This window comes from Cygnus olor, chromosome 3 (assembly GCF_009769625.2).
Source record: "Cygnus olor isolate bCygOlo1 chromosome 3, bCygOlo1.pri.v2, whole genome shotgun sequence".
Taxonomy (NCBI): domain Eukaryota; kingdom Metazoa; phylum Chordata; class Aves; order Anseriformes; family Anatidae; genus Cygnus; species Cygnus olor.
In genome coordinates, this window is record NC_049171.1 from 36,884,589 (window position 1) to 36,905,995 (window position 21,407).

Sequence of the window (21,407 nt, forward strand, 5' to 3'; positions counted from 1 at the left end):
TTTCAATGATAAGAAAGCCTTGGCACCAACAGACGGGTATCTTATATCCATTTGTTATATTCAGATTGGTAGACAAGCCACAGCAGAGAAAAGCAAGGCACAGGGGAAAAAAAATAAGAGGAATACTGCTTTGTTCTATGACCTATGTAGCACTTATAAAACTAATACTCATAAAACCATATGAGTATTCATAAATATTAAGTCTCCCACAGTTTTTTACTTTAAAAATCTGTATTACATAATAATTTTATAATATTTCATGTATTTTATATATATTTTAATGCATATCTATCTATATACATGTAAATACATTACTGAGTTTTTAGTTTTACATCAGTTCATTTCCTTCTGTTGACCTTGGTTGACATTTGGTTATAGAAGTCATAAATTAATGTAAACAGCACAAGAATATTAAAATTTAAAATGAGAAGTTGATTTTTTGAAGAAAGCATTCTAGAAAAGCTAAGAATCAAGCTGTATGTTATGTATTTATCTTAATGATTCTCAACTGTCACCAACTACAGCTCTAAAAAAAAATTTCAACTGAGCTACCATCAAAGAAATAAAAAAAAAGGAGTCATGGTTTGATTTTACCTGTCTAGGTCAGATGTCAGTCTTTCAAAATTCTTAAGAATACTGAAAACCTGGACATCTTGACCAAGAAAGCAAGGTGGCAGTAGTCCATGAATATTCAATTGTTGCCTCTCTTCCAAGGTAAAAGCCATGCCCTGCAATAAAAAGATATATATAAATAGAGATAAAGATACTTATCTATGTAATATACCTTTCAATTCCTCAGCAAAACATAACACAGGTGAAGTCTGCATCAGAAAAAAATGAACTATTTAATACTAAACAGAATTAAAAATCATGAAATGATTTTGGGGAAAATTTTAATTCAGGACAAGAGAATAGTCCTGTACAGTGCGATATTTCCATCTCAGCACAGAATTAGTTAAGGTCTTCCAACACCACGACACTATTCCCTGCAAAGTAATTAAGCTACAGCTGACGTAAAGAGGTTGCAGTCCATGGGCTTTGAAAGGTGAATGAATGTTCTCAAACACTTGTTTGGTTGTCTTCTAAATACAGAGCATGGATAATGTTCACTTCAGTGTAAGCATTAAGCTCTTAATATCTGAAAATTTTTCAAGGTCTGGGTTATGTCAGATGCTCATGTGATTTTTTATAACAGAATGTTGTAGTACAATAAAGTCATCACTACCAGTTTATAGTCAGAGGCTGATCCAGCACCTAGTGAAGTCAGTCAACAGAAACATGGCCATAGTGAGTTCAGTGTAAATTCTGATTCAATTCTGTTTTGTTTTTCAGATTCGCATTCAGTTACAGCTAGAAATATCTTGGTAAAGACTCATTGGATTTTTTTGTAGCAACCAGAAAAGACATTTAGAAGTACTTAGTACACTAAGAGGACAGTCACAAAAGCACTTAAACACTTATATCCAGATTGCAGATTGGTATACTGCCAAAGAGCTGCCAAAAACCTGCTTTTTAATGAGGTCTGTTTTTCTAAAACATCTTCAGAAATTACTCAAGCTATTGAAAGAAACAGAATGCCTTTGCAGAAGAAACATGATAATGAATGTGGTACACCAGTACCAAGCATCCTAACTGCTGAGGTTTTACTTTGCTACGGTAACTGCAGCCAGTCAGGACTGTTGGATGAAATCATGTTTTTGATAGTTTTAGGGGATAAAAAGGAATGTGAGAGGACTTTCTTCCATATATGACCTATCAAATCTATGCATTTGTTTCACACTATAACTACTATGTGTGTCTGCACCGACATATTGCCCAATTCACTTAATGTTGTGTCTGCACTGCTTGCATCCTCGAACCAGGACTGGCAGTTCTGCAGGTGTCTTTGAGGTTCCTTTTAGGTTAGCACCAAAAATGCCTATAATGTAGTCTCTGTAATATTCTTATCATGCAGCTTTAAACATATTCAAAAGTTAACATACTAGAAGTTAGATAGCATTTATTACTCTACCAAGAGGATATACATGTACATACATATAAAAGTAAACAAGCCTTTAGATAGTTGCCTAATCTTCTACACACGTTGTCTTCTACACAATACATACTTTGTTTCTTATGAAAAAAAATATTTGAGAAAACACCTTAGGTGTGTTATGGGACAAAAGAGAGAAAAATGGCAATGTAATGTTTCTGCCTTCACTCTCCTGTGGAAAATAAACGATACTATGATACCTTCATATCTACTTCTATAAATACACTTCTAAAATTTATTTGTTCATTTCATTCTTAGAATTAACCAGGTCAACAAATGATGAAAAAAACAGGTAAGATGAGCACAAATACGAAAGGCATCTTTCAGTGTACCTTTGCACCATGTTGTTTCAAGACAACAAATTCACAGCCCTTTACACAATGCCATTACTGCCTTTTGCACAACAGCTTGTGATACAATGTGATATGTTGATACTGGATAGTTTGGTTAGACAGACAAGCTATAATTTTCAGAAGTACTTACAGAACTTATTCTTACAGAACAAAAATATACTGTAAGATCTTTCTGTCTCTTACTACCCTACTCTTCTTACACTAATTTTCATTGACAAGCAGGAGTTGGACTCGAGGATCCTTGTGGGTACCTTCCAACTCAGGATATTCTGTGATTCTATTTAATTTTAATTGTCATTGGTGCTTGGAAAAAAAAAAAAAAAGAAGAAGAAAAAACTACAACAATCTTACCACACTGTCTGCACTAAAATGCCATTAACCAAGTTGTTAATCCTACGTGAAATGGCCTCAAAAAAAAAGAAAAAAGAAAAAATTAATGATGAACACCAAACAATTCTGGATCTATTGAACATGTTCCTTCTGCACACATAAATGGAATGAAACCAAGTTTAATAAAGGCCAGTGATAGTTTTGCTACAGTTTCCCATGCATGCAGGATTTCAAACGCTTCAGAAGTGTACACAAGCCTTGTTTTTTCTTGACCCTACATAAATTTTCCATGGTCCTGTATGTGTCTTCAGCTGCTATTGCATTTTTAAAGACCAACAAAGAAGTGAGTCAACACTCCTCAAGAGTTTCAAAGCTGATCCTTCTATCCTCAGTAGACTTCTTTAGCCCCCATAAAGACATAAAAGCTGCATATGTGAGCTCATGCACACACACACACTTCAGCGTCAGTTCCGAATGGCTGGACTTTAGAGAGCTGCATGGTCTCAACAGATCAGTGTTGACAAAAAAGTGGCAAGCCAATTATTCTCTGCATCCCTCTTCTCCCCTACTTCTGAAAGAAAAATTCAGAAAGTTTGTGTTTGCCTTCACTTTTAGGAATAAGATATGGACTTTAATTATTACTATAGGATTTGTGGTCCTGCTGGAAACTGTATCTTATTTTAATACAGACACAAGAAAAGTTACTGCATCTTGCCAAGTGCACTTTTTAAAAACATATTTTGTCCTGGAATATCATACTTTCCACATGTTGCTACAGCTCCTACAGTAAGTGTTAATTTATTTTGGGCACTACTGCAAAAACACAACACCCATCTACACCCACTCTGCTATACATCGTTTTAAAACTCTTTACTTGCATACTCTTCTTTGGCACAGACATTATAAATTTTTCAAATTTATAAGATAGAGTATTAGTTCCTTTTTTCTCAGATACTATATATGCTCATAAGAAAATAATTTTGATAGAAACACACTGCATGATGATTTAATGAGAAAACCATTTCATGTAACAAATGTACACTATTTCATCTGCTTATAACAGGAAGAGCTAGACTACATCAGTTTTGTGGTTTATGTCTAGATTTCTTGCACTAGCTTTTCTTATTCACTTTTCTATCTCAGAATTGTTGTTTTTTAATGATTAAAGTGTTGTTTCCCAGCCATCCAGCAGAGAGTGCTCTAAGTTCAGCTTGGTTTACATGTTTCATCGGCTTCCAGAGAGCTGATCTTGCACACACCTGGACAGGGCAGATTTCCATCTTCTAAAGCTCAACTATAATAAAAGATATGGACATTTTTATTTTGCACTCTGTATTAGAAATAATTTGCCCAAGAAGAACAACGGTGCAACAATTTAAGAGCAATATAAGATCAAGAAACTCCATCTCTAAGCATTAACCTTTACAAAATTGTGCTGCTTGCATTAATTGCTTTATGCCTTCAAAAGATAACAGTGATCAGAAGTAGAGTTATTTTTAAATCTCCCAAGTAAGAGTTTTCAAGTCTTATAAAGGGTTTTGCTTCATACACATCTTTTTGTGTTCTGGTTTTGTAAGTTGTTCTTCAACCACCTAATTATCTGCCTGTCTCACTAACCATTTGGTGAAACTGGGCTTTTTTAAATAACTTTTTGCTCCTTAAACACAACTTCCTAATCCTTTTCTCAATTGTAGAGGAAGCTTTCTGAGTCTTTTTCACTTTTTCATTTTCAAGAAGTTCCACTCATTGCAAATACATTTAATTCTGAATTCATCTCTCCATTTGCAATGTTGTGAAGTTACGTACTTGTAGCAGATTTATATTGCTACACATTGTTCCGTATTATTTATTTAATCTTTATGAGTTTATTAACTTATCTCTTAAACATAATGTCCTCTGCCCAGTCTCTCTCCTTCCCCTCTGAAACCCTCCATTACAAGGTTATTTTAGTGCAATTACACACAGGTCAATCCTCTTGTTCAATTGCACTCCTGGAAAGTCATAAAATAAGACGAACAGCAAAACACCATTTTATATTGGATAGTGTTTTGCACTGGCTTTCAACTGAACTCTCCAGACATTCTTGAGAAAACAGAGAGCACATTCAAAATAGTTCAAAAGCTATATCGGTACAAGTTCAAATCCAGTAAAAAAAAGACAAATCCTATCTCTTAATACAAATTAGGTTGCAAAGATTACATAACTTCTTAAGAAAAAGACAGTGCACCAAAGTCATATGTGCATGCTGTCCATGAGCTAATGAGATTCAGCTTCACCAAAGGGTAGTCAGAACCATCTCCACGCAACATTCATTGTGGGGATCCTACTTCAATTTCTTGTAAGACCTACCCCTCTTTTGTTCTAATAGGCCAAAATATCCATGTTTGGGAACCTGTACTCATTCAGAAAAAAGCTTTTCTCCTTTTGTAGGCCTCACAAAATGTTGCCACACAGCTCCTAGCATGAGAGCACACAGGGAATGCTGTCTTAGAAGACGAAACCATGTTCACAGCCAAGATTTCCAGATTTGGTGACTCTCCTCAGCTTCTGGTAGGAGAAGACCAAGCCCAGTAAGACTTCAAGTCATCCCTGGGCCTCAGAAGACAACCTGCAACACCAGCATTCAAACTCAAGTGCCAGCATGTATATTTGAGCAGAATGGATCTGTGCAGGAGGAGAGGAAGAAATGAAGAAGAAGGCAAAAAGGTATAGGAAGAAAGTGTATCTGGAAGTGCCATCTGTTCTAGAAGAAAAAATCTAGATTGCTCATATAAAATACTACCAGAGAAATATCACAGTGTCTAAAATATTTTGCTGACAACAGACAACGAGGTTCATCATTGTCTCAGAGCTCACCAAAAAGTAAAAAACTTCTCCATTAAAAGCTCATTCTGGATATCTAAATCAGAAGAGTGAACTGATTTCAACAATATCTGGAAAGAACCACCCAAATCTGAGGGACACGGATATGCACAACATCTGTGGCTGTGGCTGGAAGGAGGAAAGCTGGCTCCAAGCCACCTCCTGCAGCCTCCCGCTGAAGAGCTGGTAACTGAGCAGAGCACAAGCGCTCTGGCAGAGAAAGCACAGAGAAAGCCCACAGCTGCGTGAAACACAAGTCTGCGAAAAGATCTGAATCACTTCTTTGAACAAATAGGCTTACAGAACCCTGTAATTCCATATTCTCTTAAAAAAAAAAAAAAAAAAAAAAAATGAGCAGAACGCTTCTGAGAAGAGTTTTCGTGTCAAGATTTCCCAGGTATGCTCTGTTGGTTGCCAGTCCCACACCTTCCCATACTGCTCACACCATTTTATGCAACAAGGTTGTCTCCAGGAGAAGTTCAACAGAATGCGATGCAGTCCTCAGGAAAATGTGATCTTTGGTACGTATAACTGTTTGCAAGGAAACCTTTTTGCTCTTCAGGCTTTTGCCTTTCGTAACTTTGGCTCCTTGTACTACTCTAGTGCTGTTAGGGAGGAATCCAAGTCAAAGCAAATAAAGCAATTTTGCTTTGCTTTATTTTAAGGAAGACTTCTCAGGCTGAGAAAGCAGCAAAATGCACATATAGTCCTCCTAGGTACGGACTATGTGAAAATTTTCGTGGGCACATAAAATATCATGAACCACCTTAAGATGAGAGCATTAAAAAAAACATTCTGCAAAATTTTATATGTTCAAAGAAAGGATTATTAAAATATTCATAAAAATATGGCACACATGAATTTTCAAGTGTTTAAAGCTACATTTAAGAGTATAATGATCTGCAAATCCCTTTGAGATATTTCATATTATTTGCATTAAAAAAATACCCTACGAGCAGATGAAAATGCAGTTTTACACGCTTTCCCCCTCTACTTTGCTCTTCAGAGAAAAAAAGATAAATACTCTAAATCCTTCATATCTAACACCTGTTTAGAGGCACAACGCTCCAAGAAACAGAATAATTACCCTGGGTATGCACTAAGTAATAAACTAATTCTGCTAAAAATAAATGTGGTTCTTGGCAAAACATTTGGGTCTGATCATCATATATGGCTGAAGATGTTCCTGCTAGCTTCTTTCACCATTCTTGTCATGAGTGCCAGAAAACGTTACAAGCACAGGCAACTACTACAGATACCCGAGTCAACTCCTCCAAACAGAGGTTGAGGCCAGACTGGTTGCAAAGTGTCCTTGTAGGTAAGGAAAGGGAAAAAATCTTTCTAATGCTGCAAATTCAAGCAAGTTTTCTGTCATCAGGGATCTTCTTTTAGACCTCCAGGAAAAAAAAAATACCCTTGCTAAATATCTATTTACATTCACTTTGAGATCTACATTTCTTTTTAGGAATTGTTGTTAAAAATACGTGCAAAAAAAGGGCTTCAATAGCTGTATCCAATTTTGATAACGAAAATTCAGAATTATTAAAATTTTACTGAATAAAAATAATCCTTCCAAACGGTTTTAAAGAAGGCAAGCTGCTAAGAGGAAAGGATACACTCACCGCAGCTTGAAGATGTGCAGCATGGAGCTCAGACATGAATGCTGACCGTGAAAATACAAACTTTGGGTCACGGCCCTCAGACAACCCAGGCAGAAAAAAGCTCAATGAATTTTCAGAAACAAAGATCTGTAAGCATTTGTAATACAGCCAGTATCTAAGCTAGTATTAGACTACAGGTAGGAAAGGCACTAACAAAACAGGACTGCTATCTTTCAAACAAGTGCATCTATCTTCTCCCAAAACTATGCACAGATCCCCACCATGACATTTAGTCAGGCACACACAGACCTACTTTCTGACAGCTGGCATTCATAATTTCTAAATTGTTTTTCAAGGGTCATAACAGACCCAATACAGCATATTGCACATATAATTTCTTAAGGATTTAAGGAAAGCTGGGAGACCTGAAGTACATTCACATTCCAATTCTATGTCCCCAGGATTTTCCAAAGCAAACTTAAAAAATCATGTCACCAAGGGAAACTGAAACAAAAGTCACAAACAGCTTCCAGCAACTAAAGCATGTAAAAATACAGTAGCTAATAAACACACCCAGGGACTTATGACTCAAAACAAATGCAGATGGCCAGAAGGAGATCAGACTCCTCTTCGCAAACTCATCATGGGAATGTGTGGGCAGCTTGGCAGGGAGCTGATAATGATGATTGCATACGAGCATGATTCAGCCCAACACATTAGAAATGACACATCATGGCATTCTTTGGCAATCTTCCTTTAATCTATTGTAAACAATTATCTGAAAGTAAGGAAGCAAAACTATTTTAAGAAAGTTTGTGTGTACTTGTTTTGTTATACACATATATACGCAGTAACATCTTTTTGCATTGCATAATCTCTCCTCACCTTAAGTTTGAGATGGCTGCATTAACACAAACAGCAGACAGTAATAAGCTGAGCAGTAAAACAAGTCATCAAGTCAATACTGTATAAAATATACATAGCCTGCTGTGGTGCAATATAGGATGGGACTGAGTTAGACACTAAATTTAGATGTTCATATACAAGCGAGGTACCTATCCCCTCATTATGTGAATAGGATATATAGCATTGGTTAAAGAATGATCCAGCTCACCCTAGAACAGACACCTTGCAGTCAGTAATCCAAATTGCCCCCTAAGCTTCTCTGACTGTATTGGCTACAGTCTGAATTCAGATACGCACACATAAGCACCTACCATCGTCTGGGAGGCTCTGACATACTGGAGAAATCAACACAGGATAACTCATTATGGCAATGATATCAGCTATATATCAGCTGCATAGGAGACTTGGGAGACTTGTACAGCGACAGGTAAAAGCCAGACACAACACCAGGAATAACACTCCTGCATATCTCAAGTGGAACTAGTTGCCTCCATGTGGGCCACTACACCAAGCCCCAAATATCCTTTTGACTCCTCAGTCCATGTGTTGCACTAAAATCACCTTACTCTAAATCCTTCATTTTATTATAGGAACTTTTAAACTCAAAGAAACACAAAATTTGCTAGGGCTGTATTTGTATGCTTTCAATCAGAGCTGGGTGCCCTAAAAGCAGATTTCATGAAAGTTTAAAGCCAGAAGCTCATTTACAAAAGACAACAGACAAGGGAACATAACCCTTCAGCTCCCCACCTCCCAAACCCATAGACCTGCACAGCACCTACAGCACCTGCAACTGAGATAATTAAGATGCTAAGGGACAGTTGTGTTAGAGTAAGATCTGCGGAGATACCTACCCTATTAACTTTTGATGTCAGAATACCAATGCTGCAGTTTAGCACATTGCTACACAGTAATCACATTTCAGCACAAACAACTTTTTTTGTTTGTTTGTTTGTTTGTTTTTGTCCTTGGCTATTTCTGAGCCACTTTTGTTAGTTTAAAACTAACTTGAGTATATCTACCCTCAAAGATGGATCGATGCCTTGTTAGAAAAGCTCTGCATATGGGAACCATTCTGGAAAGAGAAAAAACAGCACCTTGTAACATCACCTGCAAACTTGTTGAGCGTGTTCTTACCACAGTTGTCAATTTTCAACACAGTTTACCCACACTACAGATTATAAACACTGGTTGTAGGCAACTTCAGAGCTCTGATCCCCTTGGTATAAATTAATCTTCTTAATTACTACTTTTGTCAATACTGTCTATCTTCTACAGATGCATCACTGTATAGTTGTAAATTTAGGTAATTTATAGCTACAGAATTAAAATTTAATGCATGATAGTGTTTTCTAAATAAAGATGACACTAATTTTTACCAGACCTTATCTGAAATTTGCATTCTACTTAAAAATTAACTCCCTTGTACAGTCGATGCTGTAAGCCAGTACTGGTATAGTTGTAATCAAGGATGCCTGCAATGTTATCGGTGGAATAACTAAGAAGGTATTTTATTTATGAAGGGAATTTAGATAATATCAGCTGACATGTGACATGTATTGCTAACCAGAATGACTTCAAATGAAATGCCAAATAAAGGTCTTTAAATGTACTGATTTTTACTAATAAAGCACAATCTCAATGTGTGCAGTACCCGGTATGGAATATTTACAAGTGAAAAATCAGATATTATTGAGAGGCAGTCAGATTTCCATGTAGGTAGATGAGGAATTTCAGTGACTGCCAAAAATTCCATCTGTTTAAAATATCCACTTATCCAAATACAGGTTAGTAAGCCCTGAAATCCTGAGGGGATTTGATAAAACTGATATGCTTAGCAGACTTTATTGTTGCCTTTCAGAGACTGAACAGATTACCAACTACTGTATTCTGTGCTTCTCACAGGACTACGTAACAAGTTTCTCTTCAGCAGCATAAGCAACAATTAATACAAATAAATATTTTAAATATTATAGTACAGAGTTGCCACAACAGTAAAATTGAAATCTAGAGGAACAGTCTAAAATAATCTGATGCAAAAGAAAGCAAGCAGGAAGAAACAGTAGCTGGCATGTTTCTGCAGAACAAATGCAGAGGAGGTACAGACCTGATGTTGAGTTAGCTGGCAATTCAAAATTATATTTTGTAAGCATCTTCCTCATTATGGCAACTCAAAAAGAAGCAAGAAGTGAGGAAGACTGTAGACCAGCCAGCCTGAAGAGCTAATGAGATTTGACCCAAAAACTGAGGGAACCAAACGTGCTGAACCTAACTGGTGTAGATTCTTAGATGACTAATGTGCAGCATACTGTTTCTACTCTAATCCTTCGGGCACCCTACATAGACCACGGAGAAAGACTGAATTGACCTCTAGGAGGTACCCGTTTCTCTTTTTTGGGCTAAAAGAAATATAAACAACTATTTCAGACTAAATACTTCCCAGTGTCATATGTAACCCAGGATTTCTATTACCACAGTCTATCATCTGTAAGTCTTTTTGGTCATACGCAGTCAAAGCGTATATTGCATGCATATCAGTCATTTTTCCATTCTACAGATTGCAACTTATTTTTCATTTTATCATCTCAGTCTAAGAGCTGGAAATATATAAATTAATGAAAATAGCAAAGATTACCCAAGCTCTTTGTCCAGGGAGCTTGCTTCATCCAATCTTGGCATTTGTTCTCAAAATCCAGCAGTACATTGAAACCAAACTTACCCTCTGAGGCACCTGTTTCACAAGCACAACCTTAATCCAGCAGGTAGTTAATCTGTCTTTTTTTGCCAAAAAAAAAATCAGTATTCTATTTGTAATATTTACTTTTAAGTAAAAATCATTCCCTTCTTTCTGAGAAGTCTCTGAAAACTCATTTTATCATGAAGAAAGTGTGCCAGCCTTTAAGCCAAGTTAATATCTTTCTTTAATGTACCTTCACATTTTGCAAGAGCATGGTGGCATATGGCACATCAAAATATCCCATCAGCATCTGCTTTATGCTTCTTGGTCAAACCTGAATTTAGACTTGCATGTTGAAATAGAAGAATTACTCAGATGTAGCTACTATAAACCATTGACAGAAAGATCTTTTTAATGAGATGATACTGTCTATATTTATTTTCCTTACTTGATTTCTCAGTGCTTCGTGTCAAAATAATGTAGTTTAATTAGCTGGCTTCAACAAAACTATTGTAACTGCTACAAAGAAGCTGTACAGTTGAACTTCGTATTTTCTCCTGTGACTAGGACTAACATGTAATTCATTTCTTCAGCATTAACTTAAAAGGGAAGATTTCTGGCTGGAGACAGTCATTGCCGACACTCCAGACCTTCCTACTTCCCAGTGCCTGTGCAGAGAGGTGAGGCAAGCAGCATCCTTTCTGCTTCCAGCTCCTCAATGGGACTGGGATGAACTGGGGAACACAGGTGATCTAGAACAAGGCTGAATCAGGCAGGACAACACAAATGTTAAAAAGCATGATCAGTACCAGATTAACAACTAATGTGGGATATTGCCGAGTTAGACTCTTTATACCTGTTCCCTAATGAGCTAAGTTGAAAATAAGATAACGTCTTTTAAACTGTTATCTAGCCTCTTAAGGGAAGATTTGTTTTCTGCATAGCCCAGATAACTTATTTTACTACTGTCAGTATCGAGTTGGACCAAACCGGGTACAACACAGACTTTCCTGTTGGAACTTCCCTCATCTGAAAAATGTTCCCAAGACACATCCAGGCTATGCAACTTATTAGCACAAATAGGTGGCACCGGTGCCATACATATGGACAGTTAACATCAAATACCATAAACTAATAACATCTATGTACAACTGATTTCTTGCGTAAGTTTCAGCAGAACATCAGTTACCATAAAAATGCAAGTAAAGTCTAAGTGAGCAGTGTAGCCTTTTAGACTAGGAGCAAGAGGGAATAGCTCTTAAGTAACCAAAGTATCCTCATCTTCAAAGGAATCAGCTATGGACATAAGCACTCCCCTTACCGACACTGTGTATTTTTCAGCACTGGAAAGTTGACAGGGCTATCTATCAAGGACATTTCAGTTTTTACTCAAAAAAGTAGAAAAGTGTATATGCAGGGTTGCAGATCTTGCCTTGAAACGATAATCACCAGTATTTTGTTTTCCTGTTCAGTGTTGCCAGAATTTGTTGCTCTGAAAAGCAACATTTTTTGCCCTCATTCTCAGGCCTCCCCAAGATGAAAAGGCTCTGTATTGTAACTGTGAAGACAGAAACAAAACTTCTAATTATATGCATACAGAAATGAAAGACAAGCATATCATGATACACTGAATAATCTTGGAAAAAAACTGCAAGAGATTATATAGTATGCAACTGCAGTAGTAAATCACTCTGCTAACAGCTGACTTCTACCACACTGACATCCCAAGCCCAAGCAAGCAGCCAGGCCTTGCAACCTGCAGAACCTACCCAGTTATTTTTGGATCAGCACTAGAAGTCATTAGTTTCTCTCTTCTTAAATGTAGTATCACATAACCAATAACCTCTTACGGTAAATTGCACTGCTTTCTTCATTAGTAAGTAGAAATTTTAGACATCTTAATTGGCTTATACAGAATTAATAAAAAAATACGGTGAAATATTATATTGCTATGTCATTTTACTTTACTATCTGATAAACTATGCTAGACAGACTTATATTACCTAAATTATCATTTAATTTCCATGGCCTCGACTCCTATTTTCCAGGCTATGTCAGATGGTTATTCAAGAATGTAAAAAAGAAATCTATGCGGATATTAATTATGAATGTTTTTATCAAGTTTAATGCAAAAAGAAACCTAAACTTTGCTATAAGCCTTTGCCAAATACTGAATCCTTGAGAGTTTCATTAAATTTTGAGGGTTATCGTACCACTCTTTCTCCTTTACTAAGTAGAATACAATATAAGTATAAAAGCACATGGCCATTGTAGTCAAGAATTCAAATATTAAGAAAAAAAAAATCAGATAATGGACCCACCCCTAATACCTCTGAAAGAGTGTATCATAAAGGGCCTCACAGGATTTTTAGCATGCATATATCAAAGCATTCATTAATGAAACAGTCTTGTTTGGAAGCAAGACTTTCTTCTAATTACATACATATAGCCAATATAAATATAACCAAACCCTCTCTCTACTTTAATAATTTCTTGAAGCAGTTGGTAGCACATTTCCATACTTCATTGTCAATAATACCAAAAATTAGTGAACAAATACACACAGTCAATAGTTTTCTTTTCCTTGCATATACTGTCTTTCAGTTTTGTTAAGTATGTAGCAGTGCAGCACCTGTGTCATGACGGGGTCTGTTTTCTCATCTTGAGTTCTTAAACGCTCAGCATAGCCATCAGTAGCCACTGTCATTACTAGAACCGCAGGCAAAGATTATCTCAGCATCAGGCAACAGCAGTTCAGGGATAGAAGAGTGCACATAACTTTGTCATAAAGTCAATATTTATACTAAATATGATAAGCTTATCTGAACTTTTCTACAGAGACCAAATACTGATTTTATTTGTTTCTATCACTTAACACAGGAGGAAAAAAAAGCAAGGACTAGATTGACTAAGAAGGCAAGCTCTTAAAATGCAAAGTCAACAGGACAAATAGGAGGCAGTGAGTCCAGAATCTTAGTGTGAGTTCTGATTTTGTTATCTAAAGCTATCATTTAACTCACTATAGAGAGAAAGCGAAGTTATGCAACAGAATATGGAAAAATTTAGCTGATCAAAGGAAAATTTTACAGATGACAGAATAATTCAATTTAAAACAGATATACCCAGTGGATACATACAGCTCTGCTTTTGCCAGAATACAACCTGCATATCAGCTGTATCTCCTTAGTGCAGGATAAATACACAGAAAAGATCAGATTGAAAAATGTCATGGAAAACTTTGACAAAAGGGGGTATATAACTTTTATTTACATTTGACTGATCTCCAAAAAAGCTAGACTCATCAAAAGCAAATACAAGATTAAAGAAAAAGTGAACATTATGGAAATAAAATCTGAATGGTAGTTAAGGAAACCAGCCAATATAAAACCATCTGAATTTGCTATCAGACACTCAAGATTTCTACCTGATAGAAAATCTGTGAAGGTGAAAAAATGCCAAGAATCCCCTCCCAGTAGGCCTGATTCTTTCCAAGTTGCTACCATTTTCAAAGCAAACCACAGATTTACTCGCCCTTTTGTCTATCTGTGTCACTCATAGAAATCCTTGTCCAAAAATCATGAAAACAAAACAGCAGAACAAAACACAAATGGTCTTAGGCAAAACTTTTCCTGCACTGGCATTGAAAAACACATCCTGGCATTAAACATTAAACACGAGTGTACTTGATTGAACTTGAAGGAAATGTTGCCACTCTGTTCCCACCTTTCACATTTTCTTGTGTCTAATTATCCAGCGCCATTAAAAGCTTTTTCTAGCTACGTAACTGCCACAGAGGGAACTATTGTGCCGTATCCATCACTCATACAAAATGAGAACAAATATCTTTTTTAAACCCGATTAATCTGGAGCTGGCATTCAGCACTGCCCTTGGTGCAAGACTGCTGTGAACTCAGCAAGCTGGCAGACCTGTAAACACCACATCTATACGGCATCGAGCAGCACCCTCCGTAACACAGAAGAGGAAATGGTTTTGAGATAAACTAAGTAACTACAACATTCAGGGGCTAACAGCTAAAACGTTTCCAAAAAAGAAAAAAAAATATGCAACCAAGATGAAGACTGTGACAGATCTAAGGAAATTTTCTTAACAGGCTCTGGGGTCCTTAAGCTTAAAAGACATTATTTGAGACATATTTTAGGCAACAGTATGAGATCTACTCAGACTATGAATGATGAAAGATCATCAGTTTTCATCAGTTTCATAACCAGTTAAGTATGAAAAAGTCTGTCCAATTCTTGAAATATTTCAACAGTCCACAGTAACTTGAGTCAGACCACTAACACCAAAATCAAGTCAGTTGCAATCAAAATTTAAAAAAAAAAAAAATACCATGGAGAAACCAACCCAGAACGGTTGTGTTCTAGTTGTTTATTAATCTCCATAACACAAATCAGCACACTAAACTTTATTATTTCCTAAGTCTCAAATGGCATATTCTCATTACTCATTTGCCTGAAGATGGAAACATACAAAGAGGCCCTCAAACAAAGAAGCCACATAAAAAAAAAAAACAAGACTCTCCACCAAAGTCTCCCTACAGGCATGAGAGGCTTTGCAGAGGCATCTTACATAGAGTGGAGCACTGGGCAATTAGTAGCTGCGTGAAGTGCAGCAAAGGAAAATGCCGGGCGCTGCACGTGGGACGGAGCAATGCCAGACGCAGGCACAGACTGGGAGCCACGTGGCTGCAGTAGTACTGCAGAAAGGGGCCTGGGGGTGCTGGCTGGCAACAGGCTTGGTGTGAGCCAGCAGCGTGCCCTGTCAGCCAAGGGATAAACTGTATCATGGGGTGCATTAACCACAGTGCAGCCACCTGGTCAAAAGAGATGATTCTTCTGCTATATTTACTGTTGGTGCGGCCTAACCTTGAATATTGTGTGCAGTTCTGGGCTCCAAGATATAAAAAGGATGTCAAGGTCCTTGAAAGCATCCAGTGGAGGGCTCAAAACTAGTACAAGGGCTGGAAGGCACATGTTGAGGACACTTGGGTTGGCCAGTCTGGACAAAAGGCAGCTGAGAGGCGACCTCGTGTCCTTCTGCAACCTCCTGAGCAGGGGAAGGAGAGGGAGGTGCTGGTCTCTGCTCCCTGGGGACTGAGGCAGGGCGTGAGGGAACGGCACAAAGCTGTGCCAGGGGAGGTTTGGACCAGACATTAGGAAACATTTTGTTACCATGAGGGCGGTCAAACACTGACACAGGCTTCTCAGACAGATGGTTGATGCCCCAGGCCTGTCAGTGCTCAAGAGGCACTTGGACAACGCCCTCACTAATGTGCTGTAACTCTTGGCTAGCCCTGAAGCGGTCAGGCGGTTGGACTTGATGGTCTGTGTAGGTCCTTCTGACTGAACTATTGTGCTCTGTTCCATTACATTCCAAGTCCTCACTGAGATCCATGATGCAGTGGGTCTTGAGTGGAATGGATCTTGACAGAGTGGTAGTTGAGCAAGCATCATTTCTGGCCTTAACCTTCCTGAAAACCCCAGGAAAAGCTTCCTTTACTGTGCATTACATTTCTGGACATTGTTATACAACACTACATTTAGTTATTTGATTTGGGGGGTTATTTGATAGTATAGCTCTTTCTTCGCTGTTGTTATTAAATGAAGTTTGATGCTCACAGGCTACTGGGTGGCTAGAAGCCTAGCTGATGAAGAAAAGGAAAGCAGAGTATAAACATATGTTACACTTGTAGTTCATCCACTGTATGCTGTGTAATTGAAGCCACAAATAAGGACTTTGGTTTATTACTTGCACTATTTTTACTCTTATTCGAACACTTTTTCTAAGTGTCAAGCTTTTTCTCTAAAGGACGAGAGAATCACCATAAAATGGCTCTAAAAACTAAACAGCAAAATACATATACTTCCTTAACTCAAACGGCAGAAAAAATTGAGCCAAAAGTGTTTTAACAAGCCCATCAGACTGCTATTTAGCATGTCAGGCAAGCTATCTTTGGGGGATTTTAAACAGCTTATAACAGAAATTTTAAATGGAACAGTGGACCAAATTCACAGCAGTTGTCTGTATCTTGACTACCTATACTGCAATAATATTGCAGATACTATTCAGACCTCTTCACATAAATGTATAGAAACATTCAAACATCCACAGTTATTCTTGATGACTTGGTTTCTGGAGCCTGACGGTAAACTAAAACCTTTGTTAGTTCCCCATTGTCCCTGACTGTTTTGCCAAACGTAGCACTACTTGCTGTGTGAAGTAGAGACGGAAATCTAAATCGGCATGGCTCTTTTCTAGAGGGGTTACTCTGACTCTTTTGCTCCAAAAGTATTGGTCTCAAAGCAGTTTCTGGTACTGCACATCAGTGTCAACTGTAAGTCTTTCAGCATAGCAACGCAATCCTTAGAAAGAACAGATTTCTTTCATCAGTACTGGCACTCAAAATAAGACCATATGTCTAAGCTATAATATGCAAAATTTTCCAACAGCAGTTTATTTTTCTAGGAGGAAATGTGATTTACATAGATAGGAACTTTAGGATCCATTTACAAGATTCATGAGAAAAACTGGTTTCCTTATAGGAAAAAAAAAAAAAAAAAAAAAACCTCTTCTCACTGCTCGCAGGAAGCAAACCTGAATACTGCAAAGTCACTAGCCTTCTTGGGGACACTGCCCCAGTGTAGCTATGTCTATCTGCTTCTCACAGGAGCCAAAAGAAGTAGCCGACTTTTCTAGGAAGAAGTAAAAACAGGAAAGGCACAATAAGGAGCTGCTGGAAGAGCACCACAGAAAGCAGAGCAGAGGAAGACTGCAGAAGGAAGAGAAATGATGTGATTAAAAGCAATGGAAGTGGAATAGTTCGGCAGAAGGCCCAAGCAGATGAAGAATGAAAAGCAAACTAAGGAAGTGAAACAGTGACAGGATTTATTTTCTATGGATAACTGAGAGCACAAAGGTAGGAGTCATGCACAATATCGAGCAAGCGCATCCTGTGCATGGAAACACCAAAATCAAGGGAACAGGCATGAATGCAAATGTGAAGGCTGAAAAAAATGAGCTCAGAAGAATACAAGAATGAAAAACGGGTGCTGTGAGTAATTGTGCCAAAAGAGCTTTGGGCTGCTATAACCTATTTCACGCACAACAGACACACATACAAGGCACCTTTTTTTGCTATTTGCTCCTATAAAAAAAAAAAAAAAAGCTTAACTCACACTGCAAAAGGTAACATCTTTGCCAGGCAGGGAAGGGCAGCCTCCACAGTGGAAGAGATGGGGACTGTACTGGCCAGTGAGGCCGGGCTCTCCAACAGTGCTGAAAAACTGCAGCCTGGTGAATGAGCGGCTGGTGTTGATTACACCTTGCTACAGACATTCACTGATGCTGGAACTAACGGCCTTGGCCAAGTTATGATTCTGTGATTGTTACTAAACTAATCATGACCTCAACAGATCTATCAGCTCCAAGCCCAAAGGCAGCATCTCTGATTTATCGGCTTGGGAAAAGCAACTACTTTCTGCAAAAGGCACCTTAGAAATTATTCTCATGTGTTGCACTATCCCAGTGAAAGTTCACAAGGGTGAACCCTGAATCCCAGTCGGCCTTCAGAAGGAATTACAAATCACAAACTTAGGGGGAATATGACGGTGCCTTGAACAAAGCAGGTACTTGAAACACGTCATCCACTGGAAAAATTCTCCCAGCTTGGCAAGTTTTTAGAGCTGGAATCTTAAAATTACTGCGTTGAACCATAACTATTTAACAGTCCTTTGCAAAATGAATGCTTTTGTTTAAAGGCTTAAGCAAGTCTATTATTAGTAGTAGTTATAAAAATAAATGAATAAATAAACCTTCTAGATACTCTAACATTTCCCACATGTGGGAGAATGAGATGAGCAACATTTAAAGATTCCTAACCTTTCATATTTTAAAGTAGGGACACAAGTTACGAAAGGTACATATGCAACTCCAATACACATGGCTAATTACCAAATTCTTGATTTCCATGCACGGAATCCACAACATTTACTGTGTTGTATGTATAAACATGTTCCTGATGAACTAGACAACTTCTTCCGTAGACTGTAGTGGGTTTACATGGCAAGGTTTTGGTAGTGGGGGGGCCATAGGGGTGGCTTCTGCGAGAAGAATCCAGAAGCTGCCCCTTGTTAGACCAGTGGCCCACCTCTGGCCGGAGCTGAGCCAATAAACGATGTTATTTGCACCTCTGGGAGAGCAGATTTAACAAAGGGAAAAAAAAACTGCTGCACAGCAGCAGCTGGGAGAGAGTGAGGAGTGAGAAACAGCCTTGCAGACACCAAGGCCAATGAAGGAGGAATGGGAAGAGGTGCTCCAGGCACCAGAGCAGAAGTTCCTCTGCAGCCTGTGGAGAGGCCCCTGGTGGAGCAGGCTGTCCCCCTGCAGCCCACGGGTCCCACATGGAGCAGATCTCCACGCTGCAGCCCCCCCGTGGAGGAGCCCCCGGTGGAGCAGGTGGATGTGGCCTGGAGGAGGCTGCGGCCCATGGAGAGCCCCCGGGCCAGAGCTGCAGCCCGTGGAGAGGAGCCCACGCAGGAGCAGGGGGTCTGGGGGGAGCTGCTGCCTGTGGGGGACCCGTGCTGGAGCAGTTTGCTCCTGGGGGATGGATGCCGTGGTACGGAGCCGTGTGGGAGCAGTTCTTGAAGAGCTGCTGCCTGTGGGCAGCCCCCGCAGGCTCAGTTCGGGCAGGACGGCATCCCGTGGGAGGGACCCCACGGGGAGCAGGGGCAGAGAGTGACCGTGAAGGAGCGGCAGAGACAAAGCATCAGGGACTGACCGCAGCCCCCATTCCCCTGCACCACTTGGAGAGAGGAGGTGGAAGAGGGTGGATGAGGGAAGGTGTTTTGAGTTTGCTTCTAGTTTCTTGCTGTTCTAGTCTGCTAGTGATAGGCAATAAATTATCTTAATCTCCCTATACCTAGTCTGTTTTCCCCATGATGATATTTGTTGAGTGATCTCCCTGTCCTTATCTCAACCCTTGAGCCCTTTTCATCATATTTTCTCCCCCTTTCCCTTTGAGGAGGGGGATTGAGAGAGCGGTTGTGGTGGAGCTCGGCTGCCCACTCGAGTAAAACCACCACATAGACTTACAAGATTTATCAAAGTAAAAAAATCTACTGCAAACACCAAAAGCAAATTGCAGTATTTTAGAGTGCAAGGTAACTAGTTTCCACAGCTTTTGTTATTATCTATTGGTAACACCTGTAGGGTTATTACTTATGATGATACTATGGTATCTACTGTCTGTCATTTCTGCTGTGTCAGCTGTCAGTGACAGCTATACTCAAGATCTGTTATTCAAACGTGGATCACCAGAACCTTCTCATTTCTCTTCCCATTTCCTTTCCCAGAGGATCTTGTGTTTATAACTGTGATATTTGAATGCCCTTTCCCTCTTCGCTTCAATTACACTGTTAAGGAAATCTGTCCATTCAAAATCAAAAACCAATCACCTTATCTCCTTCTAAGAGGAATTCTCTTTTAGAGGAAATTCACGATCTTTCTTTCAAAAATAAAGCTTTTGTTTGGTTGTTTCAGATTAACAACATCCCAAGGATTTCATCATACTTTCTAACCCATAGAAGCAAAACATATACCTAAAGAATTAGGTATCTTGTCATACACTTCCCTTCCAGTAAATCCACAACAGTTTTACAAAAGTCACCATTTGCATATTCGGTTAAAAAAGAATAATGCTTATTTCCTTCTGCTCTTTGTTTTCCACAAACTTCACAACCGTTTGTATTGATTTCAGAAGTATGATTTAAGATTAGGATTTTTATGAACACAGAAATGGATTTGTCAATTCCATAAATAATACTGCAGTCATCTTGGGTAAAACAGTATCCAAGCAACAGAAAACATAATTATTAAACTCCTCTCCTCTCTACCACCCCCACAATCCCAACCACATACTGGGCTCTGAAATGTCAGACCAGCCACTGGTAATATCTACTTCAGCTGGCAGTATTTTGTAGGTAATTACCACTGGAGATGGAGCAGGTCTAGACTGGTTTCTATTTTATTTATTTATTTATTTATTGTAGTGTTCTTTTGTTGTTGTTGTTGTTGTGGTTTACTTGTGAAGACAGAAAACCACCAAAAAAAATCCCATTTTTTTTTTCAAAATTGGATGCCAAAAAGCCCACATTAACAAAAGACACTTTCAAGGACCAACAGTTCTTTTGCCTTTTATACACCCACTTTTACAGTCATATATATTTACTGAAAAATATTTAAATGTTCTTTTCCCCTCTGACAAGAGCACTCAGAAAAACCTTTCATTTACAATTTTGTACTTGTAGTGAACTGTCATGTCACTAAATATTTTCCTGGCAGTTTAAGTCCACAGGAAAGTAATTATAAGCTTCATTTCTAAACTGTTTGATCTAGAAAATCTTTTTGTCCTCAAGTTGATAAAAGGTGCATGAGAGACATAAAACCATGGATGACAAAACTTTAAACTAGTCTTTAGATAGCATTTGTAAAAACAGGCAGAAATACACTATTGGGTCAGATGATGAAAGGCAGGGCAACTAAGAGAAAAATGGGATTGCTGGGGTTCATTTCCCCTCCTAGCATCTACCTCTGCATATATGCAGCACTTTGGCTGTATTGAAGTGAA

The 21,407-nt window shown here is 38.5% G+C and overlaps 1 protein-coding gene across 1 annotated transcript in view; it reads right to left on the bottom strand.

The window, feature by feature from the left end:
• ME1 (malic enzyme 1) overlaps positions 1-21,407 on the bottom strand; it is a 180,217-nt gene that overhangs the window by 131,296 nt on the left and 27,514 nt on the right. Inside the window, exon 2 of the mRNA XM_040554032.1 lies at positions 595-728. Within this exon, the coding sequence (XP_040409966.1) occupies positions 595-728 (134 nt within the window). The remainder of the gene's footprint in view (positions 1-594; positions 729-21,407) is intronic.